The sequence below is a fragment of the Camelus dromedarius genome, chromosome 27, assembly GCF_036321535.1.
Source record: "Camelus dromedarius isolate mCamDro1 chromosome 27, mCamDro1.pat, whole genome shotgun sequence".
Classification (NCBI taxonomy): Eukaryota; Metazoa; Chordata; class Mammalia; order Artiodactyla; family Camelidae; genus Camelus; species Camelus dromedarius.
The window spans coordinates 22,872,341-22,892,688 of NC_087462.1; the positions used below are offsets into that span (position 1 = coordinate 22,872,341).

At 55.1% G+C, this 20,348-nt stretch overlaps 1 protein-coding gene across 4 annotated transcripts; it reads right to left on the reverse strand.

The window, feature by feature from the left end:
* Nucleotides 1–1,115: 1,115 nt before the first annotated feature.
* CLTB (clathrin light chain B) lies at nt 1,116–19,671 on the reverse strand. 4 transcript variants are annotated; one of them, XM_010992416.3, is made up of 6 exons: nt 19,272–19,671; nt 14,229–14,275; nt 6,957–7,074; nt 6,645–6,756; nt 4,596–4,649; nt 1,116–1,561 (listed from the first exon to the last, which is right to left on the reverse strand). In XM_010992416.3, the coding sequence occupies exons 1-6, from the start codon at nt 19,456–19,458 to the stop codon at nt 1,390–1,392; spliced, it is 690 nt and encodes a 229-aa protein (XP_010990718.1). In that variant the 5' UTR covers nt 19,459–19,671; the 3' UTR covers nt 1,116–1,389. The 4 variants fall into 4 exon arrangements, with proteins under 4 accessions (XP_010990718.1, XP_031293698.1, XP_031293699.1 ...); XM_031437838.2 differs by having other exon boundaries at nt 14,229–14,272; nt 19,272–19,648; XM_031437839.2 differs by lacking the exon at nt 4,596–4,649.
* Nucleotides 19,672–20,348: the final 677 nt, after the last annotated feature.

The window sequence follows — 20,348 nt, forward strand, 5'->3', positions numbered from 1 at the left end:
AATGTAGAGCAGGATATTGTGGCCTCACGATTCAAGGAACAGCTGGGAAGTGATGAGGACTAGGGCACTTTTAAAGAGGATGACCACTATTTTTAACTGTTGGTGTTGTGTCTCCTGCCCTACCCCCCGACCAAAAAAAAAAAAAAAAAAAGATATGATATAACCTCAGTGCCTCAGAATGTGACCTTATTTGGGACTAGGGTTTTTACAGAAGTAATCAAGTTAAAATAAGTTCATAGGGTGGGCCCTAATCCAGTCTGAGTGGTGCCCTTATAATAAAGGGAAATTTAGGCACAAAACCAGATGCATATAGAGGGCAGGTGATGTGAAAATGAACTCAGGATTGTAGTAATGCTTGTATAAGCCACGGAACACCTGAGCTGCCCAAAGCTAGAAGAGAAGGCTGCCACAAACCCTCCCCTAGTGCCTTCAGAGGGAGCACGGCCCTGCTGACACCATGATTTCAGACTTCGGACCTCTGGAATGGCAAAACAATAAATTTCCATTGTTCTGAGCCAGATGCTGTGGTACTTTGTTACAGCAGCTCTGGGAAACTGATATGGTTGATAGGTACTCAGATCTTTTTAAACACTGTTCAGGTCACGGTGGCTTGAACATAGCCTTTCTGCAACCTCTGCTGATGGGGAAGAAGGTATAGTCACCAACCGTTTCTCTCAAATCCACAGAGAAGTACAGCTGAAGGAGGGAGGGGCTCTGGCAGAGGCTACCCTCACCAGCCTCTAACCCAGGTGTAGAGGGAGCCCCCACCAGGAACTTCTGGTCTTGCCTCTTGCCTCCAAGCCACTTCCCCTCTGGGGGTCCGTCGCTCTATGATGAGAACAGAATCCCTATCTCACAGGCTTGTTCAAGGATCAGAAAGGATCAAGGCTGCAAAAGCATTCTGTGAGAGGTGGCCTTTTCCCCTGGGGCTGGGGGCTGCAGACAGAAACAGATGGGGACCCCCACTTCCAGGGGGAGCTCCTGGGTTTCCAGGGGAATAGCCCTCCCTTCTCTCAAGTCCATGAAGCTGGGAAAGTTCTAAGCACAAACTGAGCCCTGACACCAGTTGTGGCTTCCAGAGAAATGAGAATGATAATAAATAAGTGTAAAAAGAGTTAACAACACACCCTTTAAGCCAAGACAAAAAAATACATCAGGAAGGCCAGTCACAATTTTGTGGACTGAAAGTGTGAGGGGCTAGGGCATAGGGCCGTGAGGGAACAAGGGGTGAGGGGGTGAGGGTTCCCCTTCCCAGCCCCGGGAGATGGGGAGGAACGGAATAGGCTGTGTAGCAGCTGCTGGAGGCATCCCCCCCAACCCCAGCCAAAACAGCTGCTCCTCCTCTGCCCGGCCCGGCCCCTGCTTTGCGGCCATGCTGGTGGCAGGCTCCTAGCGGGACAGCGGCGTCTGCTTCAGGGACATGAGCACCGAGCGCAGGCGGGACACATCTTTGCACTGCTTGCTGCTCTTGGGGTTGAAGTCACACAGCTGGGCCACCTTCTCCCACTCTGTGCCTGGGGTGTCCTCCTTGGATTCCTTCACAAAAGCCTCCTCAGATGCCCTGCAGGTGGAGATAGGACAGGTTTCATAGCTGTCTGCCTTCCCCCTGAATCAGTGACACTCTGCTTCCACTGGGCAAGGCTGCTTTGCCCTGTCTACTCCGGGGTACTCTGTCCAGATGTCTCCTCCCCAGCCCCGTGCCTTCTGACCTCAGGCCCCCAGGAACAGCCTGGGCAGCAAAGGAAGCCTAGTTTGGTCCTGCCTCAGGTCCTTTGCACTTGCTGTCACCGCTTCCCCGAGACCTGCTCATGGCTTGTTGCTTCTTATCACTCACATCTGAGTGCAGGGCTTACCTTCTCAGAAAGGTCTTCCCTTCTTGCCACTGCAGTTAAAGTAGCCTCCTCCCCCTGCCCCAGCACTCTCTGTTCAATACCACTCCATCGAGAGTGCCCAAATTGGAGGGAGGAGGGTATAGCTCAGTGGCAGAGTGAGTGCTTAGCAGGCATGAGGTCCTGGGTTCAATCCCTAGTACCTCCATTTTTAATTAATTAATTAAAACCTAATTACCTCCCAAAAAGGGAAAAAATTATTTAAAAAAAAAAAAAAGAGTTCCCAAATTGGAGCTCCTGACACTTAAAGGCCTTTGGAGGAACTAATACAGCACCTCAGCTATTTTCAGTGTTTCCAGAAACTGGGCGGAGATAGGACACTGACTAACCCCCTAAGTGACTGAAGCATCTGGGTCAGCATTCCCTCGGGGTTCTGTGGACCCCATTAAGTGTTCTGCTGAAAACAGCTGTGGTCAAACATCACAGCAGATCTCAAAAGAGGATCTTCAAGGCCTTCAATGCGCTGTGTGCATCACGAACCCCCATGATAGGCACAGAACCTACCACCTCGCAAGCACGTTTGACTACAGGTCTCTTTTTAGCCCTGAATGACCGTTAACCTCTGTGGAGCCACAGCCTGGGGAGCGCTCCGTGGAAGTCTGTGCTTTTGGTTAGAATCAAGTTAGGATGAAAATTGGTGGTTTCTTCATCATGAGTTCTGGCTGACAGTGACAGAAGCCACTGTTAAGGAACAGTGGAGAAGCAAATATAGTAAATGCAGTTTAGTGGACAAAACCTAACCATGGGAGTCATTAAGAGAAAGACAATAAGGGATTCTTGCGTGGAAAGGACTGGGTCTGTGTCCTGTTTGGCTAACAAGTGTCCCTAAAAGCCCCTTTCTCCTTGGAAGTGCCCCCTGCTTCTCAAGCAGGACCAGTCCTGCCACATGCCGGGCATTGGCTGACGGCTGAGAGCTCTCCAGGTGACCCCCACGGGGATCAAGGATGAGCTGGCCCTGGATCAGGTGTCCTACCCACTCCCCCCAAGCCCCGCCACCAGTGATCTTGCTTCCCTGCCCTGGGCTCGTTTCCTAACCTGTGAAGTGGGGATCAGCACCCCGCCTGGCAGATCTGTCTCACTGGGCTGAGAATTGAACAGAGCAGCAGGTGTGTGCAGGCTTGGGGAAAATGTAGTGCTGTGTGGAGTCGGCTGGCCAGCGGGGCTGTGGAAAGCAATCCTAGGAGCTCTCCTTTCTGGGTCAAGAGGCTCCCCTCTAACCTCACTGCTCCAAGTGGGGTTCATGGACCAGCAGCATCGACATCACCTTAAAGTTTGTTGGAAATGCAGAATCCTGGCCTCACCTCTGCCTCTTGAATCAGAATCAGACAAGATCCCCTCGTGATTCACAGGCACTGGAAGTCTGAGAAGCACCGGTCTAGACTCTTCCTGTCCTCAGGACTCCCGTGGGTGCTCCTTGACCATTTCTTCAGGCACAGTAAGAGCACTGAACCCCCTGTGGTGTTCCCCAGTGCCAGTGCCCCTCTGCCGTCCACACCCTCCTGCTTAAAATCTCCTCTGGCTCCCCACTGCCTTCAGGATCAAGTCTGAGCTTTTTAACACTGTACAACAGGCTTTTTGCAACCCTGCTCCAAACTGACCTCCCTGCCCCAGCCGCTGCAGGCAGATAAGTATTTCCGGTCTCCTGGCCTTTGCCTCAGCGACTTTTCGTATCCTCCCCACCCAGCACACTCCTTCTCACACTTTAAGGTCCAGCTGAAGGTCCTGCATCTCTGAAGCCCGCCCTGTCTCCCCCCACAGAGGGTGGCTCCCAGAGCCCGGCGTGGCCCTCCATGCAGCTCTTGTCACAACATGCTCCTGACCAGGAGCAACTGGAGGGGACGGGCTGTGTGTGTCCTATTCCTGTCTGACCAGACACTGGCATTGGGTAAGTGCCAATAAGTACTGGACAGACGGGAGCGTGGACGGAAGGAAGGAGCGGAAGGCTTTTACTCTGGAGTGTCTGGTGTTCGATGAGAAAAGGGTTAGCCCAGACAGCGGCAGAGGCCTGCCAAGGGCGGACCCAGAGCAACGAACAGCAAATATTTGGCATCTACACACATGACCGTCATCACACAGTCATCACTGCATTTTTTTTTCCTTCGGCTTCACAATCCGCAACACACCATCCAGGCTGTCACTACCAACCAACTAGGGCGGCGTGAAAGGAGATCTCTGCCGTCTCAGGTCTAAAGTAGTCGCAGGACCAACTAGACCCCAAACCAGGAACACGTGAGGGGGCCCATGGTGGTCTGGGCAGGGGCTCGTGGCCAAATGCAGGCTGAAGCTCTGCAGAGGAGCAGTGCACTTGGGGGCAGGAGGAGGGGACAGGCTGCGCATTCTTTCTGCATTCAACATTTGTTTTGTTCAACAGAAGACTCACCCCACCTCCTGGGCCTAAGAGGCTCTCAGAGGGAGGGAGCTGGCTGCTCTGCCCTTGGCCTCTCTCACCTGGGGATGGCCGGGCATTCTTTTCTTTTCTCTGCCTGGATTTAGCCAAGCTGTCTCCAGGCACAGGAGATGCTCATTAAACACTTGCTGGAGGGATGGAGGTGAAGGTCAGTGCCTGTGCCCGCCCCGCGGGCTCACCTCCTGCTCTGATCATCGCCCCAGGCCCAGCCACACTCATTTATACCCCGCAAGTGGGAGACCAGAAACCGCACCAGCCACACACAGGGGCCTTTGCAGAGGAGCAAAGGAGACACGTACACGTAGCCGATGATATGAGCATCTGGCTGCTGGTAGAATGCTTTGTCAGCGATCCTTGAGGGAAAGGGGTTAGGTGGGGGAAGGCGGGATGGCAAGACAGACGGACACGCAGAGGGTTAAAGAGAAAGAGAGACAGCGTTAGTACCTCCAGTCGGGGACACGTTAGGAAGCACAGTTCTGGAAGGCTTGGCAAGTCTCCACAGCCCAGAGAGGAGAGCGGGGAGCCTCCACCCAACCGAGTGGGTGGCATTTTCTAAAACTCAGCCCTGATCATGTTACACCCCATGTTTACAAACCTCCAGTGGCTCCCCACAGCCCAAGTCTGCCCAACCCTGGCATCTGAGGCCCTGCACATAGGAGCCCTCATTCCTGCCCTCTCTCCCACCATTCCCTGGTGCCCAAGACCCAAAGTCCTTTCATATCATGCTGTTCCCTGGTCTAGAATACCCTTGCCCATCCTCTGCCCTCTTTCCTGAAGAACTCCTCGTCATCCTCCAAAGCCCAGACCCCAGACACAGAGGTCCCTGCCCCTCCTACATCCCTTGCTTCCAGAGCCTTCCTGCAGAGGGTCCTACTCTCGAGTTCAGTTGTGCATGTGTGTTTCTGTCCTCTGAGCTCTTTGAGGACACAGACTGGGTCCTTCTCGTCTGTCTCCCCAGTGCCCAGCCCAGAGCCTGGCTTGCAGCAGCTTCCTGAACAGAAGTTGGGGGCTTCCCAGAGCCAGCCTTTCCCTTCCTGGCAGGGCTGGTACCTTGAAGGGCACAGCCTCAAAGGCCGGGGCTGCTGGGCTGTGTCTAGTCTGAAACCATTTCAGCCAAGGTGGTCTGTGGTAGGCATCTGCTGTCTTTCCTGCCCAAAATCTGTCCCTCTTCTTCCAGGAGGGGCATCCGGATTGTCCTTTGAAGCATCAGCTGCCTCCACTCGGTCCCTGTGGTTTGGGTGGGACTGGACCCCAGGCACAACCCAAGGAATGGGAGTACCGCCCAGGCTGGGTGCCACGGAGAGTCCCTCCCTGGGACAGTCACTGGGCCTGCGATGGGCCCGTGACCCACACCAGACCAGTGAAGGTCAGCTTAGCTGGAGCTACTGGGAGCAAGAGGCTTATTCCCACTGAAGTTGCCAAGAAAATAGCACAGAAGCCTGAGCTGCTGGTGGCCATCTTTGCCCCCCTCCCAGGCATGTGTGGCCAGGAGTGAAGGTCACAGCCAGGAAAGCAGAGCCGAGACAGGAAAGGTGAGCGCTGGCGGACCTGGTTTCAGCCCCTGCGCCCGTGGTGCCTGCAGCCCTCCCCCTGGTCTACCCAGTTACACGGGCCACTCATGTCCTTCTATTCTTTAGCCACTCTGGGTCGAAGCGTTGCCATTTCTATCAGCAATAAAATCCTGCACGCAGCTCGGTTCTTCCCGCCCAGCCAGGCCTGTGTCCTCTGGGATGCTAACCATGGCCACGAGGGGCCGAGGCCTAGGCGTTGGCGGCTGGGCCCCAGGACAGCCTGGCTCACGCTCCATTGGGTCCTGGGGCCTCATCTCTTAACTGACAGAACTCCCTTTTTCTCTCTCGTGGTGAGGAGGTGAGGGCTTAACAGCGCGCCAGCTCTGCAGAGTTCAGGGCTCCAAACTCCACAGGCCACAGAGGAAATAGCTCTGGGAGCTCAGCTTCTCCCTCCTCTGTTACTGCCACCAAATCACCCATTCTCGAGACCGTCCCCCACACTGTAGTTCCCCTCATGTCCCCACAGCCCGCTCATGTCCCCATAGCTCCTCTCATGTCCCCATAGCTCCTCATGTCCCATAGCTCCTCTCATGTCCCCACAGGTCCTCTCATGTCCCCGTAGGTCGTCATGTCCCGATAGCTCATCTTATGTCCCCATAGGTCTCTCATGTCCCCATAAGTCCTCTCATGTCTCCATAAGTCTCTCATGTCCCCATGGCCCCTCACCTCCCTACAGCCCCCTCCTGTCCCTGTCCCCGCTGCTGTCCCCACAGCCCCCTCCCTTCCCTGTCCCTGCTGCCGTCCCCACAGCCCCCTCGTGCCCTCACAGCTCCTCACCGGTTGTTGATCTTGTTCTTCTCCACTTGTTCACTCTGGCGCTGGTTCCACTCCTCCAGGTCCTTCTTGGCCTTCTCCCGCCACTCCTGCTCCATCACTTTGGAGGCAGCATCTGCGACCCCAGCAGGTGAGTGAGCAGCAGCTTTCCAGTAGGGATGTGCAGGCACAGCTGCCCTGGTCCGTCCCCCGCCAGTTCCCACATTACGGCGGCGCAGGGCCCCATACACCCTAAGGCTTGCCCGCTCCGACCCAGCAGGGAACCCGGGGTTGGGGGCGCCCCAGCCCGGCTCCCAGCCTCAGCCCTGCCCTCACCCAGCTCTTGCAGCCGTTTCCGCTGCTCCTCTCTCCATTTGCGGATGCTCTCGGGTTCCTGCGTCAGCCTGTCGGCCTGGGCGATTGCAGCATAGCCGTCAGCTGGACCGTTAGCCTCCTAGGACACAAACGTACAGCAGTGTGTCCAGCCCGTCCACCTGCCCGGCTGTCTCTGATGCCCAAGCACCCGACACCCCTCCCATCGCAGACAATCTCACACCCACTGTCTCCTGTGCCCCTTCCCTGCCTCTGCTCTCACTGTGTCCTCCGCCAGCAACCTCTCTGTGCCTCACTTTCCTCACTATAAAATTCCAAAATAGCACCCACCCCATAGGTTAATATAAGGATGAAATGAGTTAAAAAGGGTAAAGAACTTCAAACGTTTCTTGGCACACGAGGAGTCCGCTATGTTTCTATCACTAAAGCCCCTCTCTATTATAGTTTTTTTAAATTGTTGACAGTTGAATTTTATTAATTTTTTTTTTAATGGAGGTACTGGGGATTGAACCCAGGACCTCGTCATGCACTCTACCACTGAGTTATTCCCACTCCCTATGTTTCTTAGGTTCTAGTCTTTCTTTTCTTTCTGTTTTTTGGGGGGTTATTTTTTGCTTTATTTTGGTTTTTTTGATGGAGGTACTGCAGATTGAACCCCGGACCTCGTGCATGCTAAGCACGCACTCTACCCAGTGACACACAGTCCCTAATGGCCTCACTTTATAATATGCTTACTGGTCCATTGTCTGTCTCCTCCATCTGAATGTCACCATTGTGACAGCAGGGACCTTGCCTGTCCTGTTCACTGCTATGTCCCCAGCACCCAGCACAGTACCTGGCACACAGCAGATACTTAATAACTGTTTGCTGAGTGAACAAGTGGCCCTGAGATGGCCATGGCTAAGACTGTGCAGGGAGGGAAAACTCAGACTCTGCAGCTGGACTATCTGGGTTGAAATCCCATCTCTACTGCCTGCTATCTAGGCGTGTAGCCGGGGCAGGCTGCTTCACCTGGCCTGGCCTCAGTTTTCTCATCTGAGAGGGGAATCATAACAGGTTTATTACTTCTAAGAGCGATTGTGAGGGTTTGATGCTACGGTATTTGTAAGACATTTGAAAGGGTGTCTGGCATGGAGTGATGGCTTCGTGAATGGCAGCTAGAGTTACTATTATTATTCATTTCCATTTTACAGGGGAGGAAACTGAGAGGAGAGATGACATAACACAGTGGCAGAACCAGGGCCAGAGTCCAGGCCTCTGACTCCCAGCCCGGGGCTCTGCCTGATTCTCCACGCCTCCTGCCAGGGTGGGGACTCAAAGCTCAGTCCAGCAAGGAGCTGGCTCCCTGTGGTCCTACAAAACTGAGACCTCTTACAATCCAGCGCCACCTCCTGCCACTCCCACTGTGGTGCTCTGTCTGCTCTATGCATCCCCATCTGCAGGCATCCCCACACTCACGCTGCCCCACCGCTGTCTGCTCCTGCAGCCTCCTCCCTCCTTCTTCTGGCTGATGAAATCTTATTCCATGCCCTGAATTTCCATCTCAGAAGTACCAGCTCTGGGACCTTTCCCAACCCCCAAGCAGATTTCACACCCACTCCTCCCTGGGCTCCTTGGCACGACCTTCACCTTCTACTGTGTGCGTCTCCCCACTGGACCATGAGCTCCCAGTGGGCAGGGCAGAACCTAGTTTATACCCTCTGAACCCCTGTTCCATCCTTTCATGACTCCCGGGGCTCCTCCTTCAAGCACTCTCTGAAACTCTCATGAACACTGGTGTTGTTTAATGTCTTCTCCCACCAACGGCACCTGTCCAGTGACGCCCACTGTCCGCACACAGCCGCTGCTCAGTAAGCAGAGGATGCGTGGACGGAGATCCCCGGAAGCAGCATATGCCTGGCTCAGGGGAGGTGCTGGGTAAGCGTCTGCCCAAGGAGCTCTGGGCAGCAGGGTGAAGGAGCACACAGATGGGACATCGAGGCTGCATCTCTAGCTGTCCAGCGGGAGAGGGAAGGGCAGGTCCAGGGTGAGGCGGTGCAGCCTGGCTCCTCAGATCAGACCCACCCGTGAGTGGGCCTGCACAGGGTTACGCTTCAATTTAGAGTCTCTCGTGACATCTCGAGGAGCCTTTCCAGGGCCCTAATCTGGACAAGCTGATCACTGATGTTGGGTGAGCCCCACCCTGCCCACTTCCGGGAACAACCTTGTCCCGACGCCAGGCTACAAGGACCTCCGCCCAATCCTAGAGAATGTCCCATCTGCAGACAACGGCAGTCCCTTTCATGTCTATGTGTTTATCCAGGTGCTACATTTTGTTTCTTCTTGGCACTCATCTATATCTTAAAAGGCTGGTTTGTTCACGTTTACCATCTGCCCTCCCTGACGCACCCCGCCCCACCAAGCAGTGGCCTCCAGGACAGAGACTGCCTGTCTCTGTAATGTATCTAGGACAGGGAGGGCCTGGCTGTAGAAGGATTTCAAGAACATTTAATGAATGAATTAAATGATGATCAGGCTTGGGCACATGGATGAACAAGACAGCCCATCAACCAGGAGTCTGGCAGAAGGAGTCCCTCACAAATGAGAACCTGGGGTTCGCGCTGTAACACAGGTCAGGAAAAGAGGAGGGACAAGGGAGGGAGTGACCCTTCTAGGCTGGGAGCAGAGCAGGCTGCGAAGAGATGGGGAAAGGGCATTTCAGACCAAGAGCCGGCAGTGTAAGGACCATGTGAAGCTGGTGCCTTTGGGGAAATCTGAGTACAGAGATGCTACTAGGCATGGAGGAGATGGGGCGGGAGAGGTGGGCTAGAGAGGGTCCTAAGGGCAGAACAGAACTCACCATCTCCATCAAGACTACCCTAAAATTAAGACTCACAGGTTATAGTGTTTTAAAGCCTACAGGAAACTTGCAATTATACGGTTCTCTTTGGTCTTTACAACTCTACATGGTGGGTTTTATTATCTTTATTTTATAGATAGGAAAAGTCTAACTCCAAAGTTCCAAGTTCACCCAGGCAGGAACTGGCAGAGTCAGAATTCAAACTGAATTCCTGGGTGTAAACGTATTGGCCACACGTAGCCAATAGGGATCAAAGTCACTTCCGTGGCACATGATTTCTGTCTCCCTGGTAAGTCTACCTCCCAAGATTAGGACTGTGCCCCCTCCCACTGCCCACGCCCCACTCCCCATCTCTCTCTCACACCCACACCCGTACCCCGCCCTGGGTCCCTTAATGCCTACGTCTGGGATTTATAAGAAGCTTCCAGGGCTATACAGCACTCTTCTCAACAGACCTGGAGGGGCACCAGGACAAAGCCTCCAATCCCCATTTTACACATGAGAAATCCGGCTCAGAGCAGTGACTGATCCAAGGTCGTCCGGCAGGGAAAAGCCAGGAATGAAGCCCAGGTTGTCTGAGTCCATCCAAACTCCTCCACTGCAACCTGCCACATCGCCCCAGTCTGGGTGGAGGAGGAGCCTCGAGAAACCGTTTAGACCCTCGGTGCTTCTCTCAGCCCCTAGAGCAGCAGCACAGCACATCCAGGGCCACTGTACAGTGCATTCCAAGCACGTCGTGTCCAGAGGGTGCCAAGCCTGGCCAAGCTGGGCCTGCCTCCTCCACCACTGGTCAGCCAGCAGCGCGGCCCACTGAAGCGCTCTGGCTGGGAGCTGTGCCCAGAACACCCCTCACCCCCTGCCGCTGGTCCTCCCACCTGCAGGCACACCAGCCCTGCCCCTGTGGTCTCTTCAGGCTCCCTCAGCACACCCTTCTCTGCAGCAGGAGCCAGGCTCCGGGCGAGCCCCAGACTGAGTGCCTTCCCCTCTGTGCCTTTGCACATGCTGTTCCCGCAGCCAGGACCACCCACACCGCTCTGGGCAGCCTAGAAGCCCACTTCCAGCATCCCTCCCTGTTGCACCCTTTGACTTCAGTGCAGCATCTGGCGCCTGAGCCTGATTGGAGTCCAGCTCTTCCCACTGTGTAACCAGAGGGAGCTGTTAAACCTCCCTGCGCCTCTCCCTCCTCATCTGTACAGAACCTACATGGTAGAGGTGTTGGGAGGATGAAATGAGTTAATCCGTGTAAGCTTTTAGGTGGTACCTGACACATCGTTGAGAACCCAGTCTCCTGGGTCTTGATACCTGCCTCACACCCAACCCCCTGCTGTCCTGTGCTGCCCCCTCCCCCCTGCCCCCTACACCCCATCTTTCAGGTCTCCGTCCTCTGTCAGAAGCAAGCTCTTTGAGGACAAACACATGTTGGATTTGCCTCTATATCCACCACCCTGAGCCCAGTGTGCAGCTGGCGGAGAATGGGAGTTGACTAAGTGGAGGAATGAGGGGCCCCCTGCAAAGTGATGTGCGATGTGGCCGGCGCAGGAACAGCCTGGGACACGGAGTCAGAGAGGCTGGCCTTTAAGTCCCCTCCTGCCACTCACTGGATGCGCGACCTTTGACAAGGCCCTTCCCTGGGCTCCTTGGGTCTCACCACCCGTTAAGTGGGAGTGACAACACCCCACTCCGGGTGCGAAGTGGGACCCGTGTGTGATAACCGCCCTGCGACTGCGGTGCCCTGCAGCGGGTGTGCACGTGCCAGGGCGGCGGAGCTGCAGGGCTCGGTGTCGCCACGTGGCGGGCCCCAAGCAGGCCAGTCCGGGCTGCGCCATCACCACAACCAGGAAGAACACAGCCATGCTGCCAGCAGACCCGGTCCTGAGAAGCCATTTGCTGGCTCCCCTTCTCTGGCCACTCCCGACTTATTTTCCTGCCCCGACCCTGCCAGTGAGGAAACTGGGTCAGCTACTGGGGTGCTGGCAGCCCAGGAGGGCTCACCAGGGGCTGCAGGAATGCTCTGAGCCCCTTCCAAGCTCGTCAGGGGAGGGGAGGGGTGGGGAATGGCTGGGACCAAAAGGCAGGAGGCTACGTTCAGGACCAAACTGGTCTCAGACCAGCTTCCCGACCCCTCTCCTGAGGGACCCCTGTGCTGGACACTGGGCACCACCACAGTCCCTGTGACTCCAGGGACAGCCAGGAGGAGGAGGCACACCCGATCTCTGGCACTGACCAGCTGAAGCTAAGCTGGGCTGAGCTGTTGATTCCTCTAAGTAGCTCAGCAGGGATGACGGCAGTGGGTGGTGGAAGGGGGAGAGCGTGTTCGGGAGTAGGGAGCCCTGCCGGGCCCTTCTCTCCCTGCCCCTGGCAGCATCAGGCAGACTGGAATGGGTGTGGGCGGGCTTATCCTCGGGGCTTGTTGGGGATCAGGTTCCTAGCTGGACCCCCTAGTGTCCCATAGGCTTCCAGAAAAGATTAAGAAAGGTAGCAAGAAAGTTCTGCCCAGGACCCTTAAAAGCATGCGGCGTGCACAGGCAAGGCTTCTCCCCCTACAGCACAAGACAGACCCTGCTCTAGGCTCCATACTATGGAATATCAGTGGGGGCAATCCCCCTGCAAGCCGGCCGCCATGGCCTGCCCTGTCCAGCAACACAGGGGTGGTACAAAGGGGATCAGATCAGGAGCAGGAGATCTACATGAACCTGAACTTGGCCACTAAAGCTTCTGAGTGATTCACCTCATCTGGGACCCCTCCCCATTCCCTGGAAGGATGCTGTGATAGCACAGATGTGAAGCGATTTACAGATAAACATACCTGGGGTTATTCTTGGTAGCAGTGAGAATAAGAGTCCCCACTGAACTTGGGGAGGAGGCCCAGGGCTCCTCAGATCCACTAAATACACAGTGAGCCCGGGGGTGAGGAGGGATCAGACCTCAAGATCCTAACGTACAGCAAGGGTGGTGTTCTAGGTACTTCTGTGGTCCCAAGCGTTATCTCCAGGTCCAAGGCCACTTTAGGATACAGATCTTCTGGGTCACACGAAGTCCTTCTGAGTGTGCCCAGGGAAGGGGCAGCCTGAGTCTCAATGCTCTGCCAAACCGCACAGGTGTAAATGCCGCTTATTTGATGCTCTCAAGCCCAAGGAGACAACGAAGCTCTTCAAGTCCCAGAGACTGACTTTTCCAGCTTGCTGGGAGTTGAGTAATTTTCCAGAAATGGGGCTTGGCCAGTTGCCCTGTGTAAGGTACCGGCCCATCCCTCTTACATAAGAAAAGTATTGTTTGTTCTCCCTGAAGATTTAGGAGGCCAGCTCCCCAACCGGGCAGAGCTCAGGAGATCCCACAGCTGTAACCTCAGTGGTCAAGGGTCTCTGACCCAGTCCAGTGGGAATTAAGGCTCATCCAGTGGAGGCTTGTCCCCACCCAGGCATCTGCAGGTGGGGGTGGGGGTAGGGGTTGTGAAGGACTGTTGCCATCTGTGGGGTCCTGGGGATGCCATTTGTGGTCCAAGTTCTTTAAGTACTTTTAAAATGGTTTGTATATTATGAGGGGAGGGGGTTAGGTGGGTACAGAGAGAAGAAGTTTTTAACTAGAAATATCTTTACTAGCCAGATTTTTCCTGGTTTGTGTGTGTGTGTGTGTTGCATGTGTGCTACAGGATCACTACAAAGAACTGTAAAACAATCCAGTGAAAGTAAAAGCTCTTTTCTTAGCCCCATTCTCCCATGACCTCAGGGCTAACCACTGTTAACAGTTGGTGCACATCCTTTCAGATCTTTCGTGCAAACATATTTCTAAAAGAAAAAGCAGGACCGTACTGTGCATATTACTCTGCAAGCTGCTTTTCCATTTACGATTTTATGAGCCTCTTCTCATTTCAATACAGAAAGCTCTGATTGCTTTTTTTAACAATGGCATGGTTTTCCAATTGACCTACCCAGGTCCCTGATGCTGGGCATTTAGGTTGTGTCCAGTTTGTCTGCTCTTGTAAATAATCCTGCAAAGAATCCGGATGTCCTTGTTCAGTTAATTCCTTTAGGAAAATTCTGAGAAGTAGACTCTCTGGATCCAAAGCCTGCCCAGTTAAAATGCTCAGACGTGGTGGAGATGGCCACTGGGTTCAGCCTCCCACTAATGGCACTCACAAGTGCAGCGCCCTGTGGTTCCTTTAGTCCATGCCACTGTGGGCCACTTTATCTCACCCTATGACAGCTGGACATCACCACGGGCAATCTGAGGGCAAACCCCACTGACCCTTGTCTCTAGTGGTCCTTATTTTTCAACCCCTTCCCCTACACAATTTTTTTTTAATGTCAAAACCTTTCTCAATGTCCCCATCCCAATGAACAGAACATGAAGCCCGAATCCTACCAATGATGGGGGCCATAAGTTTCTGAAACCCAGGCAGTCGGTCCCTCCCCTCGTGAAGACTGAATCTTGCTTACCTGAAACACATCTCCGTTGACTGTGGTCCCCATGTCCTCAGAACCTGCTAGAAAGAGAACAAGGAGACAGCATAAGTCATTACTCAGTTTATTGCAAGCAGGGAATGGTCCTACATTAGCACCCAAGCCAACCTCCATACACGCCTGTGTGTGTATTCACTCCCACACATGCAGACATAACAGATACATACATAACCTGGGCTCAATCCTCGACTGTTCACAAAGCCTTCTCCCAGGCGTGATCACATCTGATTTTTACCACAGCCTTGTGATAAAGTTATTATCAACCCATTTTACAGATTTTCAAACTGAGGCTCAGAGAGGCTACATGATTGCCCAAGGTCACCCAGCCAGTAATAGCTCCTCACCCACCCGAAATGAACTTCCCCTCAGCCACAGCTGGGAATGGCCCGATTGTCGGTGGAGCCTGTGCCCAGTGAGCAGGCGGAGGTGCTGGAGGCTCAGGGCGGGGTCCACGAGGGCAGGGGAAGAGGGACCTGCGGGTCTCTGCCTGTCCCTGTGGTGCCTTGAGCAATGGCTCCACCTGTGAGAGCAGGAACCACAGCCCCTACCAGGCAGCACCTGGCCTATTTTCCCCCTCCTGCCCCTCCCAGAAGGATTGCCTTCAACAGTGGCTCTTCCCTGTTCCTTCCCCTGACATCTGATTAGTCACAAATTCCTGTGGCTGCTGCTGCAAAGGGGACCCTCAGAGTTGCCCTCCGCCCCCTGCCTGGCCCACGGGTGCAGCTACTTTGGTGTGTCTGCTCTGCTAGCAGTGGGCACCTGGAGGGGCACACCTGTGTCCTTATCCCCTCCACTGTCTTCCCCAGAGTCAGACACCATACTTGCGACTCAGGAAGAGCTCAGAAACTATTTGCTGAATAAATAAATGAATCAGTGCAAAAAAGAAAGAAGGAATAAGCAGCTTCTGTCCACTCCCAGGCCTCCCTACCTCCATCTTCACCCTCTCCCAAGTCTCTTTCAAATCACCCGCCAGGGCTGATGTTTTGAGAAGCACACGCTTACCTATGTCACTCCCCCAATTAACAAGTAATGAACACAAACCAAAAAGAAATCCTCTTCCCAGGGACCACGGCGGCCTGTAGGACCTGCTCCTTCCTTGGGGACTCGGCAGGTGCCGTCCCCTCCATCTAGAAGGCTCTCCTGCCTACTTCTGCGTGGGCTGCTCCCTCACTCCCTTTAGCCTCTGCTCCAACATGGCCTTATTAGAGGCCTCTCCTGACCACCCCCGACGTTCATCGTCCAGCACCCTTCCTGCCTCCTCTGGGCAGTATGTTCTCTAGGGCACCTACCCCCACCCGATGTGTTTATTTCTGTATGTGTTTATTATCTGTCCTCCCCGCTTGAATGCACCCTCCATGAGAGCAGGGACTTTGTTTTGCCCACTACTGGGGTCCAACATCTAGAACAGTGCCTGGCACACAACAGGGGCTCTATAAATATTGGTTGAATGAGGAGCTTTACAATCTGGCCCTGCCCCCTTTTTCCTGCCACTTCCCACCAGTCCCTCCCACAAACCCTATTCTGGCTTCCTCCTTCTCCAAACACACCACGCCACACCCCAGGCCTTTATTCCTACTTCCCTCTCTTAAAGAATGCTCTTTGGGACCCAGGCATTCTCTAAGGCCCAATTCACAAGTCACCTCCTCTGGGAAGCCCTCCACGACTTCCCCTACTTCCCTGGGCGCTGTTGGAAGGTCTCATCTCTGGGGCATCCCAGAGTACTTTACAGCACCCGCCTCCCACCCTCTGATGCAGTCCCAAGGTCGCACACCCCTTTATCAGGTTCTGTACCCCATTCAGCTCTCAGGGGTGAGCAGTAAGGGTTGGCTCAGTAGAAGCTGAATTGCTCTTTTGGGCCCCACTGTTATCTGCAAGGCCTGAGGACTCTCAGAAATGCCTTTTAGCCGAGAGCCCCAGGAGGCCACATGAGATTATCAGACGGCCCAGTATACTTCACCAGCCAGCCAGAGCTGTGAGCAACACTGACAGTGCTTTAACCCCATGGAAGTAATCCCTAGCTGATATAAATTATAATCAACTGTTTTCAGAGTCATCGGTGACTGATTTTACCGCCATGTCAGCCGTCCTCCTTGCTCATTCAGACAAGAGTTTCTCCTGCATGGGTGGCCTGGTCCCTAAATCAGGTGTGCTAATGGGGTTTCGGTGGCAGCATCACCTGCAAAGGGGCTTCTTCTCCTGGGGCACCTCCTCCACCAGGGCCTGGGGTCCGTTCATGAGGATGCCAGTCTGTGCACTTGGCATTTCTGGAGTGGAAGTTATACAGCCCCACTCCACCCTGCCCGGTCCCAGTCTCAGGCCCTTCGTCCGCAGGAGCTGCCAGGTGCCCCTCTCTGGCCTTCAGAAAGTGTCTGCCCTGTCTCTTAGTCCCATGAGCATGCCCTGGAAATGAGGCTTCAGCCTCTTTGGGAATCCACACACAGCCACACACAGGATTACCAGTCTGTTCCCACAAGTGCTTTCTGACTAGCCTATTGCACATTGATAACCACGTGTGCACACTCTGAAGCCAGCAGAACAGGGGCTCAGCAGACCCGAGCCCCAGAAATAACCCCTTGGGTGTTGCTTCCCTCAGATCCCTGACCCCTTTCGGAACAGGGGCAGACAGGATCCAGAACATTCCTGGGAGTTTACTGAGGCCCATCAGGGGAAATGAACTTGCCAGGAAATGACTGGGCAAGTCAAGGGCAGAGCCAGGCTCAGCGCTCAGAAATCTGGGTGTGAAAATGTAAACCTTCTGGGCCCTACCCAAGGCCGATGAATGGAAACAGCGTATCCATTGCTCAGGCTGGCCACGGTTCCAGCCCCACAGGAGAGTCTCAAAGTGGCTCAGGCTCAGGTCTACACAAAACACTGTTTCCCCAGGGGTACCTGGGGGCCCGATGTCAGGGCGCTCAGCGCTGGGGCATCATTTAAGAGATGAGACTCAGAAGTGATGAGTGGTACTGGCTGTGGGAGCCAGCTTCCGCCCAGGCACATTTTCTCCGCCTCATCCGGGCTCCTGGCATTCATCACTGGGCAGGGAGGATTACTTGCTCAGTACCATCTAGGCCGAGGAGGGTCACATCAATTCCATCCTGTCTGGCCATCTATTGACCCTCCATCCCATAACACCTTCCTGACCCCCATACCCCACTCAGCAGGGCAGCTGAGCGTTGGCAGCTTCCGTGGTTCTAAGTCTGGGAGACTGTCAGAGGGCCGTGTCCGAGTTTTCCTACCTGCCACCACAGGTATGGGGCCAATCCGTGCACCACCCCTGCCGGAGAGGGAACCTCCCACCCAGGCTGTGAGCCCCTGGAGCTCCAGTGTCCTGGGAGAGGTTCCAGCCTGCTCAATGCCCAGAGGCCTCTGGCTTCCCTCTGCCTGACTTCTCCCTGCTTCTCTCTTAGGTGGTATTGACGTCGGCTCTCCCAGCGGGGCCTCTCCCAGGCCAACCAGACTAGGGAAATAGTCGTCTCGGGGCGGGGGGGAGGGTGGACAAATGAATACGGGAGAGTGAACGTAGACCCGCATTTCCTAGGAATTCCCTGGGATGTGTGAGGGTCCGTGCTGAGATGCTAGGAACTGCTGCTTCTTCAAAAGACCTCTACTGCTGGCTTGGGTGGGTAGCAAAAGACCCCCTTCCCTACCTCTACATCCCATCACTTCCCAGGGTGGTTGCCACAGCATTTACAAGAACATGGAGCCCAGAGTTGGGAGGCCTGGGATCAAGTCCCAGATCTGTCACTCACGGCTATGTGACTTGCGGCAAGATACTCAGGCTCTCTGGGCCTCCAGTTTCTATATGTTACAAAAGCTTTGTTATGTTTCTCATACCAAGGGTATATGGAGATGCTTCAAGCTCCTCAAGCCACAGGAACTCATACTCATTTCTGTATCCCCAGTGGGCCTGGCACATAGCAGGTGCTCAGTTAATGTTGAATGAATACAATCTTGACTATAAGGAGCCTTATTTGTAAACATTAAAAAAATGTAAGCTTCCACTTAATTCCAACAGGCCCCTAAACCCCATCAAAATGACATTAACTGGAAGCAAGGGCTGTTTTGGATGCAGCCACGAAAGGTGACATCTACTTTTAACCATTTTAAGAAAAGATCTTTCAAGAAAAACTGAAGCAGGAATGTTGTTGATAAACATGCTATTGCAAGGACCAGGCCCCCAAAACTGAGTCTGACGCTAACTATGATAACCCTGCACCACCTTTGGAAAACCATTAAGTGGCAAACCCCAGGAGGACAGGTCTACATCTGACTGAAGCCCTCCGTGCCCCTGCCGCCACGCTGGTGTCTAACCCAGGGCCAGGCCTATGCGAGACACAGTGCAGAGGGCTTAGAGTCTGAGAGAAATAGGTTTAAAGTCCTTGCTCCGCCACTTACTAGTTGTTTCAGGAGAATACCTTCCGAGGCTCAGTTTTGCCATCTCTGACATGGGTTTTATAATCTATATGAAACGATTAAATGTAAGTAAAGCGTCTAGATCAGTGACTGCAGGAGGGCAGGTGGTCCCCGAGGAAGGTTTGTGATCTTGGAACAGCCAGTGTCCCCTGCTTTCCCAGTGGTAGGAAGAAGCTAAGTCTGAGGGGCAGGGAGGTCTGGGGTTCTGCCCACACCTGCAGGGCTCAGCCTGGGGCAGCCAGCTTACAGGAAGGCTCAGGAGAGACTCACAGAGCTGGACTGCGTTCGATCCCAGAGCCAGGCAGTAGTGGAGTTGGCGTGGGGATGAAATGTCATGACGAATTTCTATCCTGGGAGCCACCAGATCCACAGCCCCAGGCGGGGCCTCAGAGGGGGATCTCCAAGAAGATTCGCCCCCATCTCCCCCATTCCCTTCTCCCCCAGGCCCCCCTCAGGTACACACACAGCCCCAGGCCCGCTCCTGCCTGGCCATTGCAGGCCCTCTTCACTCCCGCAGGGCCCTGAGCCCGGGACTGCGCCGGCCGGGTACCCCGGGTGCCAGTCCCAGGACGGACCCCCAGTCTCCAGGCCACCGAGCTGACTCACCCCCACTCGCGGGTCCCGGCTGCGCGAGGGCCGCTTGGCTGCCGGCAGCTGCCCCGAAGCCCTCGTCATTCTCTATGCCCGCGATCTCACTCTCCTGCTGGGCCAGGAAGGCAGCCGCCGGGTCCTCCTCGGCCGCCTCGGGAGCCCCGCTCTCCGACGACGAGAAGAAGCCAAAGTCATCAGCCATTTTCCCCGCGTCTCTGCTGCAGCGTCCGCCCGGCGCTCGGCTCTGCCTGGCGCGTGCCCCGCGCTGCGCCCGGCGGCCGCGACACTGTCACCCGAGCCGCCCGGGGGAGCCGGCCTCGGCGGGGACGGGCTCGGCGCGGCGGCTCCGCACTTCCTCTCCGCCACCGGGCCCGGCTCGCCTGTCACTGCAACTGCAGGCGGGAGGAGCCGGGACGGGAATGCGGTGATGTCACCGGCCGAGGGAGGGGGCCCGCAGGACGGCCGGAGGTCGCCTCGCAGCGGCCGCAGGAGGGCGGCAGCAGGACGGCGGCGCAGCCCGAGGGGCCCGGTGGCCCCGGCGGCGCTCTCCGCTCCAGGCCCGCAGAGCGCATCTCCAGGACCTCGGGACACGGCGCAGCCGCGGCCGGCTCCAGACGCGAAGCGGACTGGACCAAGTGGCCAGAGCGCGCACAGGGCCACCGCGGGCGGGCAGCCCGGGCCTCGGGAGGAGGTGGTCGCTGCGCAACCTTGCTTCTGACTCATTCTGCCAAAGTTTCTTCTCCCAAGCTGGGCAGATATGATGAATTCCATTATGATGAGCCTTGGAGTGGTGACATTAAGTCTCGCGGCTTCATTGCATCTTTCCTGCAAGTCCAGGGCCTTTCCCACCAGGCCGTGTTGCTTTCGTGCAATTCGTATACATTTCTCTCTTCATTTGGAGAGGCTTCAGCTCAGACTGCCAGAGTTTGTGTTACCTGAGCCGGTCTCTGCTTGGAGGCTGGGCCCCTTAAATGTCCCTTAAGAATGAACCAGCCTGAGAAAGGCTGACTCAATGTAGCCAGGCAACCTGCCTCTCCTCCACGCAGTCACCTTCAGTAAATAGTCTCCAAAATATAGTAAAACTCAGCGTTG